This window comes from Phyllostomus hastatus, unplaced genomic scaffold (genome assembly GCF_019186645.2).
Source record: "Phyllostomus hastatus isolate PE091 unplaced genomic scaffold, TTU_PhHast_1.1 phas_scaffold_501, whole genome shotgun sequence".
In the NCBI taxonomy this organism is placed as follows: Eukaryota; Metazoa; Chordata; class Mammalia; order Chiroptera; family Phyllostomidae; genus Phyllostomus; species Phyllostomus hastatus.
This window is the reverse complement of record NW_025334033.1, coordinates 15,221,528-15,243,281: the sequence shown is the minus strand read 5'-3', so window position 1 is coordinate 15,243,281 and position 21,754 is coordinate 15,221,528. Positions and strand designations below refer to the sequence as shown.

Genomic DNA, 21,754 nt, shown 5'->3' with positions numbered 1-21,754 from the left:
AATTTATCTGGTGAGATTTATCTTCCTAAAATAGTGCTTTGGTTAAATAACTCTCTTGCTCAGGAACCTTTGGTAGTTTTCCATTAGGATTTGGAAACTAGTGGTTTTCAGCCCCGTGGACCCTCCAGAGCTGCTAGGGTTGGAGACGGGGGTCGTGAAAGCAGGGAGGCTGCGTAGAAGGGGCTCCTGTACCCCAACCCCCACATCCACAGAGTTGCCTCCAGGCAACTCTGCTTTTATCTGGTTGGATGCTACTTCTGTGAAAAATGTCAATTAAATAAGGGGTTCTGTTTAAAAAAACAGACTTGACAACTGCGAGATTTAACAATTGCTAAGACTTTCTTCAATTCTAGAATGAAGTTCAAGTTCCAGAGTGTGCAGCTTAACAGCTAAGAAGCTTCACTCTCTCACCCCTCCCAGCCTTGCTGAGTTGTCAGCACAGTCCCTGCTTCTCACCCTCAAACAGGCCATATGCTTTTTTAAAAAGTTTTTATTGAATTTATTGAGGTGACATTGGCTTGCAAATTCATACAGGTTTCAAGTGCACAACTCAATAAACATCATTCCTTCCAGCCTGAAATCATACATGTTGCACCCAGCACTCAGGATATGCTTCTTCCCGACTCCAGCCCTGTTTTCCACTTCTTCTCAGGTTCTCTGTCTTTGAAGATGTCCCAGATCCGCTTACCTGGAAGCAGTTTCTCCCTTACCTGAGGACATGCTTTTCATCAACGGCCTTATAGGGAAGTTTTAGGTCTGCATGTTCTTATCTCCCTAATTATGTTGTAAGCTCTCCTTAAAGACCGGGAGCTGCTGTCCTTAACTCCCTGTGGTTCTCAGCACAATTCTTTGTGTGTTGTAGGCACTCAGTAAGTACTTGCCGAGTATCAAAGTGAGCGAGTCTTTACTAGTAGGACAAAGCTAGGAAGCCTGTGGCATATGGCTTTGGAGAAAGGCAAATGAGATCTTTTGATGTTTGTTTCTGGCCATATTTTTGAAGACACTCAGCTTCACATCCTCACCACAGGCCATGGATTTCAGACCAAAACAAAATTGCACTTGAAATTCTGAATTCCTTTTTACTTAGTCACATATAATAAAAGCCGAGGGCAGTCTCTTACAGTTGACATTTGGATAAATATCACTCGTCGGGGAGGATATCTGACCTTTCCTTAGAATCAATGGTGATGCCCAAACCGCTTGATTTTCCAGGATCAATCCGTAGGTGCAGGGACTGCAGTGAAAGATGGAGAGTGCGAGATACATATAGCTCCTTTGCTGCCCAAACGGTCCCAGTTAGCGTGTGACCTCCAGTGGCAGTGCTTAGCAGAAAGGTAGATCAGAAGTTCTTTCCTGGCCAGGTAATAGGTAGATTTTTTTTTAATCTTCAAAGAGAGCCTCAAACTACATTAAAATGATTAAAATCCACTTATGTATCAGATTGTTTACATTTAAAATATTCTTATCTTTTTACTAAATATATCCATACTTTGTGATTTTTTACAGAGGAAAGGGAGCAGGGAGGGAACTAAGATTTATGGGTCCCTTCCTCAGAATGAGGTATTTTATGGACATTACCTGATTTAATGTTCACAGCAGTGCCTAAATGGGAAGAAGCTGAGGTTCTGAGAGTCCAGGTAAATAATTTGGTCCAGTCGTTTCAGTGACTAATAAGGGAGGGAGCTGGGTTTCCAGCTGGGCCTCCATCCATGGCCCAGACTCCTCCCCATGCTTCCTCCCAGATGAAGCCCGATACAGTAACTCTTTCTTGCCATATCCCTAGGTGAGCGCTGTTTCTCCATTTTTGGAAATTTATCATACCCATAATTAGCAACTTCTTATATAAAATTATCCAGATGACATTTCTGCCTTTGCTAATGCTAATATTTTATACCATGGTAAACCAGAGAGATACTGCCCTTCCCTCCCTCCCCCCCCAAATTATCCTTATTGGGAGGAAAATGCATATAATTTCCACCTTATATACAGATCCAGGGTTTGTTGGCAAATTGGTTGTTTGGAATTAGTAAATCTAACCAACAGAAAATCCCATATGGAGATGTGGTATGTAGTATTTCCTGATGTATCTCTTCTATGCAGGAAATTCTGTTACCTTCTGTCACGGCATTCCGAGACTCTCAGGCCTCCTTGGCCCCAGTGCCCCCTTTGTCCTGTAAGCTCTGGCAGTATTACTTTATTTTATTTTGTGTTCTGTGATCATTCTTTGGCACTTTATAATGCTTTGTATAGGGTTGTTTTTCCCTATTAGTGTATCTATTACATCAGTTGCAGGGTCCTGCACCTGATTTAGGCCTCACTGCTCTTAGCCCCTGGTTGGACACAACAATGTTAATGATTGGATAGGAGAGGTCTATTGATAGGCTAAAATGACCTGCCAACACCTATTTATAATAATATATTTGTTCTGATATAATGTGTCTTCTGGGTCCTGAGAGGAAGAGTCAAGGGAGAAAGGAGGAAAGTTTCCTATTCATTTTCTGCCAGTTTCCTTGGCCAGGGCAGATTTAACATAGATGGTGTTGCTTATGGTCCCCCCTACCTCCCTTTATCTCCTCCAAATCCTAACATTCTTCTTCCTCGGCTCCCGTAGGTCTTCATATCATCCTAAAGCTGCTCCTTCCCCTCTAGGCAAAGTGGTCCAGCCCCAGAGTGGTTTCCTTCTCACTTACTGCGGCGCGGCTGCCCGATGACATGGGAAACTTTGGGCTCGTGTGTCCAGAAGTCAGCTCCTCCACACACTTCCTGGTTTTCACAGCTTTTTCTTTTCCTTTACCTATTCTATTAGCCCATAGGTTTACTTCAAAATTTTAAGTTGTGTAAATGTGCATTTTAAACAAAGGCTCTCCTTTTTCAAAAAAATAGAGCAAAATGATCATTGTGTGTGCAGGTGCCATTTGTAAATGAAGGACTGTGGCAACCCAAACGTGTCTGATAATTTTTTCAGCATCCACCAATTTGATCAAGAGCCTCAGACCCACTGATAGAACATATAAGTCAGCCAGCTGGGCAGTAAAATAATGTCATAGTTAATTTGCCTAATAATAGACGTTAGCCCATTAAGAGTTTGCTGTTGGCAGTTGCATGTGCCAGTTTTGCTCTGTAAGATAGCCTGTGCTGAAAATAATGTACACACATTTTGGTCAAGTCTTTATACTGGGTTTTGACCACCAAATTCATTGGAAGCTGGGACATAAGCCAGTTTTGAACATCCCTTTCTATTCTTAACAGCCTTTGGTTTCTGTGCCCCAAATATTTACTAATCACTGAATATACAAAGTATTAGTGGCTTTCAGGCAAAGCAAATTAGGATGTAGGAAATTCTGTTTCTCCCCCTTCTTCAGGTGGAAGTGCCACCCTAGGCTTCACAGAGCATGCCTTGTCTGCGCCCCTGTCCAGCCCTTTACCCTGGGCCAGGCTGGGAGAAAACTTGCTCTGCCTCTTTGCTGAGAATGTTGGTCTGACCAGAGGTGTAGGAACTGGGGCCACAGAAAGTTTCTGGAGAGTACATGTGTTCTTGCTAGTGGTTTGAAGTACTTTTTGGAAATAATCTTGTATCCTTTAAAGCTGACTCATAATTCTATGGTTTGGCTAGCTTTGCTGTAGCCTTCTTCATGTGATGTGAATAATTTACCAGTTTCTAAGATAGCCTTGTTTTTTAATTTTATTTCACTTTATGCATTTATTGCAACCATTAAGGTTTGAAGCCTTTGTGTTTCTAAAAAGGGTGAAGATAAAAACAATTATAGGTATACCTTCTTTGGGCAAACTTTATATTTAATATTTAAACTCATAGGAAACATGCAGATAGATTTTTGACTATTAAAAAAGTCTGCACTTTACAAAGGTATTTACCACTTATATTCTTTTAAATGACAGGCATATTTAAAATATTATTTATATTTCAAAACTTTCTTTTATATCAACTGTCTAGAGATGTGTGTACTTGAAGAGAGGCATACCCTCTCATACCATATCTCACGTGTGTCAGATAGAGCAAGGTGCTCACTGGGATGCTTGCCTCCTCTGTTTGCGGTTCTACCTCAAAGGCCCATGAAAAGGTTAGGCTTCTCCTATGTCACAGGCTCTTGTTTTGGTAGCCCAGAGTTGTACTTCAGTATGTCATTGTTGTCATGACAGTCAGACATGATGTAACCCAATAAAAGTGATATATAGAAAGAAATATGTCTCCTCATGTTGCTTTGAGATGATGCCTTCTGCCAAAGGAAAAAAAAATCTTCAAGAACCATTGTTTCCTATAGGGCTAAGAACTTGGAATCATGTGCATTTTGAACTTGTAAATAATTAGTGCCTTATAAAATCTGTTAGGGCCCCAGAACAAAAGGAAATCTTGATTAACAAGCATTGAATCTGACGACAAAGTGGCTCGTTCTTTAACAAAAAAATCTCACAAGTCTGACTCACAGTTTCAGTCTGAAAAATAAGAAAGATCTTTTAGAAATGTAGACTATAGTACAGACTTAATGTTATTTTAAAATAGATTTATATCAATATTTGCCTAAAGTGGCTCGAATTAAGTAGTTTGAAACCAAGGACAACATAGTCTCCCTTCAGTAGAGAGACATGTCTTTATAACTAATTAACTGTCACCGCCAGTGATTTTCTTAGTCTCTCTTTTCCTATGGCGCATATGGTTGTAATCATTCATTCCCACCTTGAGATTGGAATGTGGGACTTTGGCCAAGTGCACCAGCTCACAGGGGCAAAAGGTGTTAGCTGAAGAAGGGATTTCTGACGGAGCATTATTCCTCAGCAGCGCAAGCAGCTTCCCTTCCAGGGGGCAGGAGCATCTGTTCCTGCTGCCAGAGCACAAGTGTGAAGCGTGGAGGTGATGGGGCAGCAGAGTGTTGTTACAAGTTTGAACTCAGTGATATGTGTGTGTTTTTTTTGTTCTCTTAGACGTTCGCCCAGGATACTGTTACACGGCCCTGGCAAATGGGCGCTGTTCTAACCAGCTGCCACAGTCCATAACCAAAATGCAGTGCTGCTGTGACATGGGCCGGTGCTGGTCTCCAGGGATCAGCGTTGCTCCCGAGATGTGTCCCATCAGAGCAACCGGTAAGAGCCTTCCCGTTTACTGCAGGTTGTCCCAGCTCAGCCCCACCTGCCTCGCAGTGGTGTGCATGGTGCAGATTTAACGGGTATCCAGGTAGGTAAGATTCCCCACAATAAAAGAGACGACATTCAGGGAAATTTCCCTGGATAACGAATAGGGAAACTACCGAGGGCCACACAAGTAACACTGTTTCCAGGTACTGCTTTCAGCTTAGCTTGCTTATGACTGCTGAATAGCAACATTTTCAGGAAGTACTTGTTCCCTCTTATTCTCATCTATTTTTTTTGGCCTTCATGTCTTCCTCAAATGCTCAGGAGAATAAAACACAACTCTCTCAGAGCCTTTCGGGTGAGTTACTCTGGATACACATTTCCTCCTTCCCTAACATCTGACACTTTCCTTTTCCTAGTCGCCAAGTTCTGTTGATTTTTTTTACAATGTCTCTTTTATCTGTCATATTCATTTCCATGTAATGTCCATTTTTTCTTGCCTGGTCTGTTGTGGTAGCCTCCTAACTGGTCTCAATGAAATCCACAGCTGCCACATACATTTCCCAAAGCATAACTCATCTGAAATTGAAAAAAAAAATTATGTCTGGGGGAAGTGAAGGGAAAGATGTCCAGAAAATTTTTCCCAGGATGCTCTCAGGCCACATATACTGGCCTAAGTCACTTTATTTCCTGAAAATAAAATTTTACTACCTAACCTAGCATTTAGAGTTCCCAAATGTGATGATCCCAGTTCATCTTTTAACCTCATTCTTTCTAATAGCTTTATATTCTAGTTAAATTTTATGATCAAGCTTTCCTCGAATGTAGTCACAGGAGTTTGGAACTCAAGTGCTCTTTTTTCTTGATCCTCCTTCCCAGTTCAGGCCCTCACTCCCTCTTCTCCACCCCTGCCCCCAGAGCCCCTCGTACATCCTCGTACATCCTCTCGGCTGTTAAGGACTGGCTCAAAGATGACCTAATCTGTGAGTCTCCCGACATAAGGAGCTGGAAGTGCTGCCTTTGCCCTCAGTGCTGTGGCGCGAGTCCCATCAGCTCTGCTTCGTGGCTGTGTGTTCACAGATTGTGTTTTCACTAGTCGATAAGTCTTATTAGGAGGTCTCATTCATCATTATAGTCCCATATTCCTTATGTGTTTTTTAAAACAATTCCACAGTACTGAGTGAAATCTCACTTATAGGAGGTATTCAGGTGAACAATTTATCAAGTGACATCTTTCCCACCAGTTCTAAGTAAAAACTGAGGTTATAACTCCTTCTCAATCCAATTCCTGGAAAGTGTGTTTAAATCAGGGAAATTTAGGAGAGAAAACAAACGTGAGGATGGATAATGCTGAGTTAATGAAATACTTCAGAATATGCTATTCACAGAATGTGCATTTCCCATTATCAGGGGTTATATAATTGCTCACAGATGTTACTATAAAATTTCTGTTTATTGCTGAGAACTATATGTGTGGGTTAAAAAAGCAATAAAATCTTTCAATATATTTTTACATATACCAAGTCATATATTTTGTTTGATTTGCTTACTGTCTCTGGCCTAAAAAATATAACCCACCTTCCTTCATTCCCTAGGGGGACCACTTAGTAGGTCGTTGTTTAGACACACATGACTCCTGATTGAGACATATGGCCTGGGTACCAGGAAAATTGCTTTTTAAATACATATGTTAACTTGGGAATCAGCAGCATTGATGTGCTTGTCTTCCTATGTGGAGGCCTTGAATAGAGGGGAGGGAACACTAGAGCAGGTTTGGGTGCCTGAAGACCTATTTCAGGACTCATGGGGCAGAAACCCTGGCGCCCTCATGTAGCTTTGCAGGGAGCTGCTCTTCCAGCCAGGTGTACCATGGAAAGGTGCACAACCTGGTAATGGCCCAGGGCAAAGCAGGCTGATGGAGAAAACTAGTTTGTAGGTTTGTTTGTTTGTTTGTTTGCTCAAATGTTCTAGTAACAGTGGTACAGAGCTTGGGCCTCCTATGGAGAGTCATGATACAGAAGGAATATTTTAGAATGGCCAGCTTTTAACCTTTTAAAAAATAAAATCAGTATTACCTCTGGGTTTAATGGAGATAGGAAAGATGGACATCAGCGGAACAAAATTCACCCCAGGTTGCTGATCCTGAATGTGAAGGGACTCAGTGGAAAGTTTTGAGGCTGGAGAGAGTAGGAAAGAGTACAGGACCCAGTCTGATATACTTTCCTGGAGAGGGCAAGATGAATTTAGTGGCATGCTTAAAGCAGTATACCCACCTAACTAGCAGATACTGTGATAAGCTATGCAACTTCTTTTAGATAAATGCTAAAAGACTAAAAAAAAAAAAAGGCTAATTGCTTAGAAGGAAAGGAAGTCCCTTAAAATAATTGATATTCAATTAAATCCAACATAGTCAATGAATGCCTCTTATGTGCCAATGTAAGACACAATTTAAGGGCTAGACTGAGAGTGGAAGGTTGCCCTATGAATGCATCTCATTAAGACATTTTATGGTGTCCTAGAATAAGTAAGATTTCAATCCATAAGGAAATGAAAGATATTGGTCTAATTTCCATTAATGGATTAAACTGACATAGAAAGTATCTATGGGAGAATCTCTGTGTGACAGTGATAATAAAATTATCATTATTCTGGCAAGAGTAAAACTTCATTAAAAATCACATTGTTAATTTACTTATAGAAGGTAACTATGACAAAATATTAGTATTTGTAAGAAACATGAAAGAGGTTAGTTAAGTAAATACATCTCTGGGAAACTGGGTACCATTTAAAAACCCCTCTTGGAAAGCCCAGGAAAAAATGTGTCACAAATCTAAAGATGATTTCTTCTAATAAAGACCCAGCATTTTGAAAGATAGGAATCAACTAGGGTGTCCTAGTTGAGAGGATCATTCCGCATCATCAACAGCTGAACCCCAACCCCTCTTTGCCCCATGAACCTCCTCTCCACCATCACTTCATTGTGTTTTACAGATAAGTGTTGCTCGGGGCTCTGTCTCCATCCTCCCTTCTCCTCGTTTTCCACACCTTTCTGAAATGATCTCATCCACCCCCATGGCTTGAAAGAACCCTCTCTACTGGTAACTCCAAAACCTCTCTCCAGCCTGACTTCTTCTCTAGGCTTCACACTCTCTCATCCAAATGCTGTGTAACGTCTATTCAAATGGAACCTAGCTTCCACCTACCAAACCCGCCCCCACTGTACCTTTCCTCAGTAATCTGTGCCAGCAGCTACCCAGTTGTTCAACCAGAAAATTAGAAGTCACTCTTAATTCCCTGTTCCCCCCGCTCTGACATTACTCCTGCACTAAGCACTACCCATGTATCTCAAAAATATGCTTCACATTTGTCCAGTTCTGTCCAATTCCATCACGGCCTGCCTGTCCAGCTACTGTTATCTTGTCCTTGGTTCCACAACAGCCTTGGAGCCCTTCAGTGTATTCTCTGCATGTTAGCAAGAATGAGCTTCTGAAAATGTTCTCCTGATCACATCTCAACACAGCTGAAGACCTCCAGTGGCTTTCCATTGCACATAAAATAAAATCCAGGCTTTTCAGGGTACTCTTAGAGTCCTGTGGAATTCACAGGTGGGAATAGATGGAGCAAATGACATTTGTGTATTGTTCCTTGAGATGAATTGTGATATAAGTAAAGACTGCCTAGGCTTAGGAGGGGCATTGGTACACATCCTGGGGAGTTTGTTTTGGGTTTTGAATTATTGTTCGAGTATGGCTGCTGCTGTAGGTATTGGGGGAGGGGGAATGAAATCAGTTGGCTTTTTTCCTTTTCTCCATTTGACCTATGCAGTTTGAAGATCAGTGTTATTTGAATGTTTCTTTGAAAAGTAAGGATGACCTCCATGGATCAATGACATATGCTACAGCTCAGCTGCTATGTTCTGTTGTGTTGTGTTTTTCCAGAGGATTTCAACAAGCTGTGCTCTGTCCCTATGTTAATTCCTGAGAGACCAGTATATCCTCCCCCACCCATTGGCCCCGTTCCTCCAGTTCACCCTGTTGTTCCTGGCGTTCTTCCTGGACCTCCAATTCCAGTCCCTCGACCACCAGTGGAATATCCGTATCCATCTCGGGAGCCACCAAGTAAGAATTGGATAGTCATCTAGCAATTTTTCTTGTATTAGTCAGGTTAACCTTTTTTGTTGTTGTTTATGCTGCTTTAGTCATTAAATTTACCAAATCTTAGATGAAATTTTAGATTACAAAGAATGGTATAAAAACTTTCTCAATATTCCTGTTGCTTAGAGGAAAATGGGAGGTTTCATACTCTCCAGAGATTAATGTCCTTTTGTTATTGATGTTTTTAGTCAACTATGAGCAAGTTTTGGGAGAGATTTAAATCTGATTTACAGGATGAATCTGTATTGGAGGTATAAAATTATTCTTTGGGTTGTATATCATACAAAACAGTTTTGCAAGTAAATGCCAATAACTCATTGCCCATGTGATTTCTCCAACCTGGAATCCTGACAGTGAAGTGTAGATAGAGATAAGGAGGAGCAGGCAGAAGAGCAGGTGACTGCCGGGGCCGCATGGCTGTGTACACCACAGCGCACATGCGAACTCTGCAGGCAGGAATGGACGTCTGCTTTATTGGAGCCAGATACCTCTGCTCAAAGAGTGTCCCCCTTCCTTTATGACCCAGCATCTCGCCCATTATTACCAGATTAAGTGCAGATGAAAGATGCTCTAGTTATAATAATTTTAATGTGTCCTAACATTACTCCTGTAGGGGTGCTGCCAGTCAACGTCACTGACTACTGCCAGTTGTTCCGTTACCTCTGTCAGAATGGGCGCTGCATTCCAACTCCTGGGAGCTACCGGTGTGAGTGCAACAAAGGCTTCCAGCTGGACCTCCGTGGGGAGTGCATTGGTAAGTAACAGATCACTAGGTTGGTACCAAGAGGTTATTGCAGTCCTGTTCCTTGACTGTATAAGTTTTCTACTCTGCTGTCAGCAAATCACCTCAAACTTAGTCGCATAAAACAATACAAATTTACTGTTTTACAGATCTGAGGGTTAGAAGTCCAACACAGGTTTTACTGGGCTCAAATCAAGGGGTTATAGCGCTGTGATCCTCTTGGAGGCTCTTGAGAAAATCCATTTCTTTGCCTTTTCCAGTTTCTAGAGTGTGTGCATTCCTTGTCTGGGGGCTCTCCCGCCACCTTCAAAGCCAGCAGTGTAGCATCTTCAGATCTTTCCCTACCTCCCTGGTTCTCTTTTCCAGTCCCCCTCCACTTTTGAGGACCTTTGTGATTACCATGAGTGGACCTGTGTGATCCAGGGACTCTTCCCATCTCAGATCTGCTGGTTAGCAACACAGATTTCATCTGCAACCTTAACTCCCCTTTGCTATACAGCATGTTTACAGGTCTGGGGATTAGGAGGACATGAACATGTTTGGGGGGCCATTACTGAACCTCCCATAGCAACTTTCTACTTTTATTGTAAAATATATTCAGATCTTTGCTGGGAACTCCAACTTAAGTCATCTTACCAAATGCCTAACCATTAAAACAAAGCATTAAAAGTTTCTCAAAATTATGAAAGCTTTGCACACTTTACTAATTTAAATGGCTAACTTACCAAGTCTCTCTAGTTAGTCATCAAAACTTGAAGAGAGAAACTTTAAACATTTGACAAAGCATTTCAGCAAGTGAAGGGAGGAAATGTCTCATGAGTTCATTTTATTGGATAAGAATGTCCAATTGCCATCTAATATTTTTTTAAATAAATTCCTCTCTCAGTTCTGTTTCAAATTCCAGTTCTATAATTATGAATCAGGCAGAAACAAGTAGTTCTTGATTTCTCATGCTATGTAGTTTCCTGATGACATGAAAGCCCCTCCTAGCAGCATGTTGGAGAGTCATTCAAACCTTAGAGGTCATCCAGAGCTGAGAGAAGAGCTAGCTCAGGGTTCAGGAGAATGAGATCTGACCTGCCCCTGCCACTAAAGCATGTGGCCTTGGCCAAGTAGGTTATCTTCTATAAGCATTAGCTTACTCATCTTTACAAGTAGAGGAATATAAACCAGTTTACCTCTAAGTAAACAGATAGTTCTATATAACTGTAAAACTAGTGGAAGCCTATTCCGGGTACCTGGTGGAGGTAGGTGATAGAAGACTCCATAGTGGGTGAGAATTGCCCCTTACAAGACTGTGGCTTCATGTTTTGTTCTGATGTTTTCAGTGGAATTCAGCAGGTGATGCTGAGATGTGGTTAAACTTCTTTTTGTTTTAACTGAAAAATCAAACTTAAAGAGATGCTCAGAATCCTAACCAGAAGCTACTTTTCAAGTGTTAGTCTGTTTGATTCTTTTGGGCCAGACTCAAGGAAGATAAAATGTTTATTAGCTTGGAATGTTGAGCTGCTATGTGTTTGGCATTTTTCTCTGAAAAATGACACAAGGAAATAATATACTTTAACTGCTCAACCAGTCAGTCTTCAAGTGGCTGGTGACACGACACACTGCAATGGGAAGAAAAGAGATCCTTTCATTTGGCTATTTACTTCTTAAAGGGAAAGTTTTTTAACATGTACAGGAAACCAGTAAAATGGTCTTAGAGTTATGAGTTATTGCTAGCGAATTTTTTTACTAAAACATGCTGTGTTTTTCAGATGTTGATGAATGTGAGAAAAACCCCTGTGCTGGTGGAGAGTGCATTAACAACCAGGGCTCCTACACCTGTCAGTGCCGAGTTGGCTACCAGAGCACGCTCACCCGGACGGAGTGCCGAGGTATGGTCCTCGCTTGGAACAGGGGGCATATAAGCGGAGTAGGTGACTTGCTTTGAAGGAGCTCAATGGAGTTTCAATAACCTTTGTCAGGAGAGGCTAATATGGCCACACTGACTTTTGCACTTAATTCCAAAGTTACTTGGAATATTGTTACTTCAAAGGGTGATGTCGTAAAATCTGTTGAGCATTCAGATTATTTTAAAAGATGCTTCCGTGCCTGCAGGAATGTCCTATTTTCACTACCTTTTGGCTTCATCATTATCATCTGTTAAATTTTAAATCTGACAGTTAGGGAACTGGGTTTTCTTTTATTGACATAGAAACCGAGGCAAGTTTCAGGTGAAGTTGGGTGCGGTTAAAGGATGAGGAGGTGGTCTCTAAGTCCTGGCTGCTCACTAGTGTGGTCAGCAGCTACATCGCCTGTTTTCTGGTGGGAAATGCAGAATGTCAGGTCCCACCCCAGACCTGTTGGAGCAGAACCAGCATTTAACAAGACCCTTCAGGGACCCATATGCACATTAAAGAGTTTGAAGCACTGTTATAAATGTTTCCTCATACAAATTTCCCTTCGTGTTTGTTTATTAATTAATTTACTAAGTCACCCAATATGCTTTTTATTGAATGACTGTGATGTACCAAGTTCCGGGAACAGAAATAAGTAAGATGTATTTCGCACCCTCAGGGAAATCCAACATCTATATCTTTATAAATTTGGCACAAATGAGCTGTAGCATTGATCCTATAAAGTCAGATAATAGAAAGAAAACTCCTTGTTAAAATTAAATACAAGAGCCCTGGCTGATGTGGCTCAGTTGGTTGGAGCATTGTCCTGTAAACTAAAAGGTGGCTGGTTTGATTCCCCGAGTTGCAGGTTCGGTCCTGGGATGCATATGTAAGGCAACAAATCAATGTATCTCTCTCACATCAACGTTTCTCTCCCTCTCTTTCTCCTCCCCTTCCCCTCTCCATAAAATCAGTAAGCATGTCCTCAGGTGAGGATGAAAAAAAAATTAAATACAAGGAAAGATCAGAAGTTTGTATGACTTAAAATTTGTAAGCCATTAATGAGTTAATTTTATGGCCTCTTTTAGCAAAAGCTCTTTTGAGTTGAAGATATACAGAAGTTTTATTTTTATCAGTGACTCCTTTCAAAATCTTTAAATTTGGTTCTGACTTAGAGACTTTTTTTCCCATCGGTGTATTTTAGTACACTACTTGGAAGTGGCAGTTTTGAGCAGAAAAAACTGGAGTGTGTCATTTCAATCTGCTAATATTTCTATTAATGGCCTACCTACTAAATTGTAAATTGGATAGTTTGAATATTTATCTGATTTTAGAACTATTGTTTAAAATAATTAGCACATACAGTGTACTAGACATTTTTGCAATAGTAGAAAATAAACTGAAGCCAGTGTTTCAGAAGACTGCACTACTGAATGAGCCATTTGAAGACATTATGGAGAGCACTCGGCTAGGGTGTGGGCCAGGCAGTGTAGATGGATATTGTTGTCATTAGCCTGAGGCTGAGGAATACCTAAAAGCCACCAACGCCGTCTTCTTAAAGAAGCTAGTGCTAAGCTCATCACAAGCATAAAATGTTGATAACTTGCTCACATTTTGGGGTAGATGAAACTTGCCACAGGTTGGTCAGAAAGGCTGTGTGCTTAACTGTCAGGCACATGATGGGCTGAATAGAGGCGGCTGGAAGAGACAGCTGGAAGGGCAGAGGAGAACTTTGAATGGCAAGCTTTTCATTCATCTTGTAAACCAGCAGGGAGCCTGATGAGATTCTGAAATTAGTTAGGAGAAAAAACGCTGAACTCTTTATCCTCTTTATTTTATTCTCAGGGCTCAAAAGATTATAGAATCCTAAAAAAAAAAAAGTCTTCTCAAGAATATGTGAGTTTTCCTATTTTTTTTGGAGTGTGCAGCAAGTTAGATTTTAGCAAGGATTAAGAAATAAATGAAAGAGAAAAAGCTCTTAGGTTGTTGGCACGGAGATCAGACAGAAGAGAAGCCCAGACTGCCTCAGCTAGTCCAATGACTCGTGTGGAAACCGCTGCTGGCCTGCCCAGAAAGAAAGTGCGCCCGAGGGTCAACCACAAGACACCGTGCAGACGCAGGGTAGACAGTCCGAGTAACCGCTCTCCCATGAGGGCACATTCTTGTCTTCCAGAGGAAGTTTAGAGCTCTCATAATCAGGCACAGGTGGTCTCAGCTTTGCATAGGTGGGTCTGCTCCCATCTGTTTCCACACAGGTCCGCAGTCTCTGTCTTCTGGGGAGTGAAGTGCTGGCAAAGACTGTGTGCTATGTAGACAAGGCAGTTTGCGTTCATCCTCTCTGATGTTCATCCAGGTATCTGGCCTGGAAACCAAGGCGAACAGATAATCCGGGACACCATGTTGTCCAGTTTAGGTTGATGATTAATCTTTAAATGAAAACTCAGATATAAAGGTCATTCAAGTTATTAACACTTCTATATCTAGCTTGGTTGTTTACTTTGGCATAATAGTTAATACAATAGAAAAAAAAAGGAAATGCCCTACAGTACCAATATTTTGTTTGGTAGATAGACTACTCATAAAGTTATAAAGGCTACTAAGAATAAACAAATAATAAAACTGTACTTGGACCAGAACTGCCATCAGGAAGGTATTTCAGTCATATGATTGATGGTTTTCAGACAAAATTAAATATTTTAAATAGCATTTCTGTTTTCTTACTCTATATAGCTGTAAGATCTGCCTTTTTGATCATGTACAGGGTGTGGCAAAAGTAGGTTTAAAGTTCTGAGTACAGGAAACAGTTTATTAATTATTGTATTATTTCCCATGTGAACAACTATAAGCCTAGTTTGTCCTACCCTGTATTGAAAGATGCCAGCCGAAGTCCACCCTGACTAGTGGTGTATACTGGCTCATTAACTCAGCTAGGAAAATAGTGAAGACAAATCTATTTTGTTTACAGAATTAAGGTTTAAGGAATCTTATTAGAAATTAGAGTTTGATTGAATGTTATTATGTTAGCCCTTTTCTTCTGCCACATGTCATTCAAACACTAATTAATAATAATAATTCTCACATTATTTGATACCAACTTTGTGTTTGAACAATGCTATTTTGTAATTAAAAACAAAGATTAAGATCATGGATTGGGAGATGGAGGGAGGGAGAAACAAACTAATTCTTAATCCCCTAACTAAAACTATTTCTTCTGTTTGAACTCTGGTTTTAGACATTGACGAATGTTTGCAGAATGGCCGTATCTGCAATAACGGACGTTGCATCAACACAGATGGCAGTTTCCATTGTGTGTGCAATGCGGGCTTTCACGTTACACGAGACGGGAAGAACTGTGAAGGTAACACAGGCGGATGATGATAAGCCTATGACCCTATGATTTCCCTTCTTCAGTGCAGTGCAGTGTCAGAAGTCTTCAACAAGACCAACTCAAACACTGAGTGAAAGATCAGTATCACATATATTCACAATTGTTTTCTGGGAGATGAGCATAATTTTCAGCAATATTCATGCCTTTAATTCACATTTCTGTGGGCCAAATACATTTTAAATCTATGAAGAGAGCTTTCCATTTAAAGATCCCTGGTGATGATGACATTTTGGTGGCATAAATCATTACTTTCTAATTTTATACAATCAGAATTTGTACATTTTTTTAAAAAAGGACACACTTAATCCCATTTACTCTTTAGTCATATATGACCCTTTCGTTTAAAGTGTCTGCTTAGTAATAAATACTACTAATGGGTATCTGAAAATGTAAAATTTGATTGAGAGAAATTTTGACTACAGAGAGTAGCCATACTTTTCTGCTTCCTCTTAAATTAATCACCTCATTTTGGATTGGGCTGTTTCAAATATTTTGTCTTTTTCCCCTTGTCATTTTTTCCTAAATTGAAACTACGACAATTATTGATGAGTTTCCACTTCTTAGACCTTCAGCAAAAAATGAAGAATGGCCCTTATCTTTCCCAATGTCTTTGGGAAAGATCCCAAGAATCTATTCATACATTAAAAGAATTTCAAAATTGTTCTTAGAAACATTTTTGGCAGAATATTATCTCAGTGATTCAATTCAAAGACTCAATGCCAAAATTCTCGGTTGGGATAGAATCCTGTTAAAAAAATCATAAATTACATTGGTCTGACTAAAAGCCTGTAAGTGAAAACACACCATGTCTAGAAGATCAAGTGCCTCCTAAGGCAGCTTTAACATTAAATAAATAACACATTGATGAATTTAAAGAAATATTCCTATGGTCAAAGGATCCTAAAAGTTAGTTGACATAGCTATAATCCATAGGTAAGTCTTAAATTTTAAACATACATTTTCCTACCCTATTTGAAATTGCTTCAGACTACAAGATGTCCTCTTGTTCTCTGGTTTCCCCCTTTTTAAGAGTTGGGAAGCAGTCTGAGTACATTTCTAACTCAATCACTTTTAGTTTTGATTTTGTTTTTATTTTCAGTATATTAGAAATAATTTGGATCTGTGAAATAAATATAACCATTAGGCTGTTAGTACACTGTTCAGTATGTTAACTACTGTTTCTTAAGAGAGTACTGGTAGCTTCTATTGGGTTGCCTTTCATATATATGTAGGTAATAATTACAAAAATTATATATGAATTTCATATACAAGGGGGGACACCCAAAAGACTGGCATTGTCTTCTGGAGGGCAGACCCCTTGTAGTACAGGCTTCCTCCCCGCCAGGTGAGTGTTCTAGGAACCCATCTGCGTCAGTGTACCAGCTGGCGTTGTTGTGAGAGGCCACATTCAGCTTCAGTGAATTTTGTTAAGATGCTTTCAACACTTTTGCCCATTTCATGATGGGTGATTTATAAGTGCACCTGCCCACACTGCACTGAGTGTTCAGCAGTTTTTGACCAAAAAATGGCATGAACCCCATGCCCCACCCTCCCCATTCACCCAATCTCACCCCAAGTGATTTTTTTTTGTTTCCATGAATGGACAAAGTCCTCAAAGGGAAACATTTTGCTGATATAGAAGAGATGAAACAACAAACAGAAGAAGCACTAAAAGGCATCAAAATAAATGAGTTCGAAAACTGCTTTGAGCAGTGGGAAAAAAGTCTTGATAGGTGTTTGAATGTTGCATCAAAGGGAGAATACTTTGAAGGTGACTTTAGTTTCAACATGTAAGAATAAATACACAAATTCTGGAGTTTTTTGGATCCCTGTCCTACACATGTATACATGTTATATATGTGTGCTATATATATGTCATGAAATAAATTTAGCCTTATAGTTTGTGTGCACCTGTCACAACTTGAGAACCTGAGGTACATGTTCCCCAAGGCCCCTGTTCTCCTTGTGTGCTATACTATGAATGGTGATTTGACTTAGACTGTAATAACAGAAAAAGGAAGAAATGGAAAGAAACAAAATTATATTCATCTAGTTGGCTTCCTTGGTAAGCTTACTCTTCCAGTTGTAAGAAAATGTATGTTTTGCATTTTTCAGATATGGATGAATGCAGCATAAGGAACATGTGCCTTAATGGGATGTGTATCAATGAAGATGGCAGTTTTAAGTGTATTTGCAAACCTGGATTTCAGCTGGCATCAGATGGGCGTTACTGCAAAGGTTCGTGCCATGGAACTCTGTATCATATTCTTCTGCTGCTCTTTCCTCTTCTCTGCTTACTTAGAGGCATCATTTTTCCTTACTGAGTCTCCTCGTTTAAACTACACCTAATTCTGGTTTAGGAAATCTGACTGGAATACCTTCTGAGGTCCAGCCATCCAGAGACCTATGGTTTATGCCCAGAGGCTGTTCTTATTTCAGAAAGAGTGTTTGGGGTCTTCTCAAAGGAGGCTGAAAGGCTACATAGCAAAGGAATGAGAAGCCAGACTGCCAACAACAGATGAGACAGTGCCTTTTTAAATAAGCTGAGTTCTGCCTTTCCCTTGCAGTTGGGGATAATGGCAGTGAGGCTTCTTGATGGCTGCCATTTGCCTCCTCTTCCATCTTTACCTGCACAAAATAACAGAGACTCGTTGTAGTGATCTCTTCTTCATAATCGCCTCCAGATATTTTAAGGAACAGAAAAATTTTAATGGGCAATTTACTTAGGCTTTATCAAGTCACAGAAGCAAAAGGGAAACAGTATTAAGCAGGAGAAATAAATGAACCGAGAGCCACTGTTTAACTTGGTAGCTTTGGGAGTAATCTCACTGCTCTAGGTATTGAAGCAAAAGTAAAGATCTTTATTTGTGCTTTTGGATATCGGGGTCCTAGGAAAACTCATTGCAGATCAATTTGTGCTTAGTGTCTCTTGCCTTTTGTAATCAGGGATGAGTGGTTATTGAATTTGGGTTCATGATATGAGTTGGAACTGGACTTCTTGAGGAACCTCATACTCAAAACAGGTTCAGGATATCTGCTAAAATGCTGCACGCAAAGCCCATAGGTTCAGATGCAGAAGCATAGAGCGCTAAATTCTTCAAGATTGTGAAAGCTGGATAAAGTCCTATGACACCTCTTCTCTAGCTGTCCCTGGTGGACAGCTTTGGTGAAGGAGTTATGGAAGAAAGCCTTGTATGAAGTCTTTGGCAAGATATAAGTTTTCTATAGGCCTTAAAGAGCTTTTAGCTCTTGATTATTTCCCTACATTCTCCACGACCTTCATAGCACTGGTTTGTAATGTTGGGTAAGTCTGTCTTCATAGCAAGAGAAAACATTAGAGTTTTTCAAATTTGAAGTAGGAAATTGGTTTCTGTACTTCTGAGCCCTGTGCAGGGAGAACCTTATAGCTGGGAAGACAAGATTAATGTGTGGAACTATTCTACAGTGTAAGACAGCATAACAGAGTGCCAAAATTTGCAGATGAAGTGCTGCACAAGTGAAAAAGAAATGAAAAGAGAATGGGTGCTGGAATACTTGGAACTAGGCTTCCAAACAAAGTAACAGAAGGAAACGTGAAGGCCCTTTGTGAGCAGCCCTTTTGCAAAAACCATATTCCTCTTAGTTAACCACAGAGCACGCTTAGGTTTGCTTTCAGGCCTACGGGCTGCTAGTGACCCAGCTCACAGCCTCTCAGCATTTGAGTATGGCCAATAGATAATGCCGATGGAATAGTTTCAGAAGACATTATGATCTCATAGATGATTCTGCAACTATATGCAACCAGTGCAGTGCAGTATCTTATCAATAAATAGATTGTTCATTCATTTGAAAGTGCCTAACGATTTGGAAAGTTTGCTCTGACTTTAGCATTCTGGCTTAAGAATCAGAGCTAGAGAGAGAGAGTGGGGAGAATGCTTCACGTTCTTACCTATATCCTCTTTTTTTCTGGTGTATAGAGAACATGGAACACACACTGTTATAAGAATAAATACAGAAAAAAATCTGTTGTATGCAGGATTTCTTCTTTCCCATAGTTTCTCTCTTGACATCATGAGATAAGATTTTTCTCTTAGTGATGAGTGCTTAGTTTTGAGCCCACAAAGATGCAACTGTTCAAAGCTGAATGAACGGCAGTAATTTAATTTCTGTAGTTAACTAATCTGGTCACCTTTTGAAAGTTGAGACTGCGCACTCTGAGCAGTGCTTCCTGTGTTACAGCTATGTCCTTTGCAAAGATGCCTTCGTGTTATTTTTCAGGTTGTCGCTGCCTCTGTGTTACTGTAGATCTCATCTTGAGCAAAAAGGTGACTCAAATAACTGAACCCATCTGAGTTCATGTATTCAAAATAACTGCTGTTTTAAAATATAAATTGTATACAGAATCTTGGATTGTCTGTGTATATTTTGTGCCAAACAACACAAGTAAAATGCAGAGGTGTGTCAGTCTCAGTTTGCCTTTTTAAGGTCAAAAGAATGTAAATACTCATATACTACTTGTATATTATAAAATGAGTTGTTATAATATGACTCACTTCTAAGTATTATATATTTTCCGAAACACAATTTTGGACTATTTCTTCTCCCCTATATTAAGGGGGGACATCTCTACTATTATTAGTATGTCTCCACTAAAGAATTTTACTAGGCTTACCTAGGTATACACACGATGCTATGAAATGTTTGTAATACCTGTAAAAGATTTTTCTTTCCTGGGTTCCAATTGCTGCTAGTGCTGTTGCTGGCCAAGAATAGTCATCAAAATCATCTATATTCTTTTCTATCCCTTTTCTGTGGTGTGTTTCCAAGGCTTTAGTTGTGTGTCTCTTAATGCCATGCTAATTGTCGCAGAAAGCTAAGGCATGGGTGGTACTAGAATGAACACCAGTCTGGATATTGGATGCGAAATGGAAAGGCTTTCTGGCCAGGTCAAAGATGCTATTTATTATCAAGCTCCATTTCCGGCAGTCCTGAAAAGAACTTGCTGTGTGAAAGATTACACAAGACACTTTGTATTTTAGACATCACTTCTTCCAATCCTGTTTTTGCCTTTGTGATTCTTATTTTTTAATCTTTATTGTATTTTTTCCATTACCATTTAGTCCCCTTAAACCTCTCCCCCACCCCCAGCAATCTCTATACTGTTGTCCATATCCATGAGTCCTTTTTCCTTTTGGCTTAAAAGTATATATCAAGAAAATATTATCAAAATAGCTTTCCATGGAAAAGAAATAAACTCAGCCAGTTTATTTCTCCAGATTTTTGTTACTATTCTCTCAAAAAAATAGAAAGAAAATGCATCTCATTGAGCTTTTATTGTTGATGCTGCGGAGTATTTTTCATGGTTTCCGTTTCCAAATGTTGTAACAGAATTATAAACAGTTTATGGTTTTCCATAGAAGCTACTTCATTTTTAATAAGTGCTTTTCCACCCCACAGATATTAATGAGTGTGAAACACCAGGGATCTGCATGAACGGGCGCTGTGTCAACACCGACGGCTCCTACAGATGTGAATGCTTTCCCGGACTGGCCGTGGGGCTGGATGGACGCGTGTGTGTGGGTAAGATTAAGCCACAGCTAGATGTAGATAAAGATCCATGCTTTGCTGATCCATATAACCCACCAGTAACAAATGTACTCTACTGCGATAGATACAATATCATTAATATTTATGGAGCAACAAACCAACAGGGTCAGTTCTCTTCTTGGATAAATTGCATATTAATCCAAGGGCTAGAAAGATGAGCTGAGATCAGTGAAAAGCAAGAGAATCCTCACCTCTTCTCCCCGCTTTTCTTTCCTAGTCACATAGCTGTCCTGAATTTCCTCCAGCCTGCATTTTTTGAGAATGGTTTTTGAAATTGGCCTGTACGTGCTCACTATCTGTTGGACAGTGATACTACACGTTCGTGGAGTATTGATGTCCAAAGGGAAGTGTAGAATGTGAAGGAGGATATGAATAATCAAGAAACTTTCATGCTAATAGTTTTATGCAGCTGTATAAAAAGTTTGAGTTTTGTTGAGAAATAGATATGAATTTTATCCAAATTACTTTTAAGAAAGCTGGTTAGGAAGCCCTTTGGATTGGGAGATGATTGGGCATAGCTGGAAACCCCTTCCCTGATGGTGACACTGTTTATGGACCAATATCTACAGATTTATGTAAGGAACATTGTACAGATCAAACTTCCTTTTTTGAAAGTACGTCTAATCCAGACATTCAATAATTACATGTCTATATTGAGGTAGGCCACAGTTCACAATGATCTTATTTATCATGGGGTGAGATTCAACAACCATCCATCATTCAGTCAGGATTTATTAAGTGTCTGCTCTGTGCAGGCCTGAGGAAGACAAAAATGAATGAGATACAATTCCAGCACTTACATGCTTCACAGTTGGGTAAACCACAAAAGTCCCTAGAAAACGGGACTCTGGCCATTGGTTTCCAGTGCTTGGAAGCTGAATGTAGTTTGTTTTGTTTTTATGATATTTTATTGAGACCT

General features: G+C 40.0%; 1 protein-coding gene across 1 annotated transcript in view; it reads left to right on the top strand.

Annotated features, from left to right (window-relative positions):
- Positions 1-21,754, top strand: part of FBN1 (fibrillin 1) — a 228,157-nt gene that overhangs the window by 116,243 nt on the left and 90,160 nt on the right. Inside the window, exons 10-16 of the mRNA XM_045822406.1 lie at positions 4,939-5,097; positions 9,024-9,203; positions 9,853-9,993; positions 11,739-11,858; positions 15,094-15,219; positions 17,365-17,487; positions 20,686-20,808. Coding sequence (XP_045678362.1) covers positions 4,939-5,097; positions 9,024-9,203; positions 9,853-9,993; positions 11,739-11,858; positions 15,094-15,219; positions 17,365-17,487; positions 20,686-20,808 — 972 coding nt within the window. The remainder of the gene's footprint in view (positions 1-4,938; positions 5,098-9,023; positions 9,204-9,852; positions 9,994-11,738; positions 11,859-15,093; positions 15,220-17,364; positions 17,488-20,685; positions 20,809-21,754) is intronic.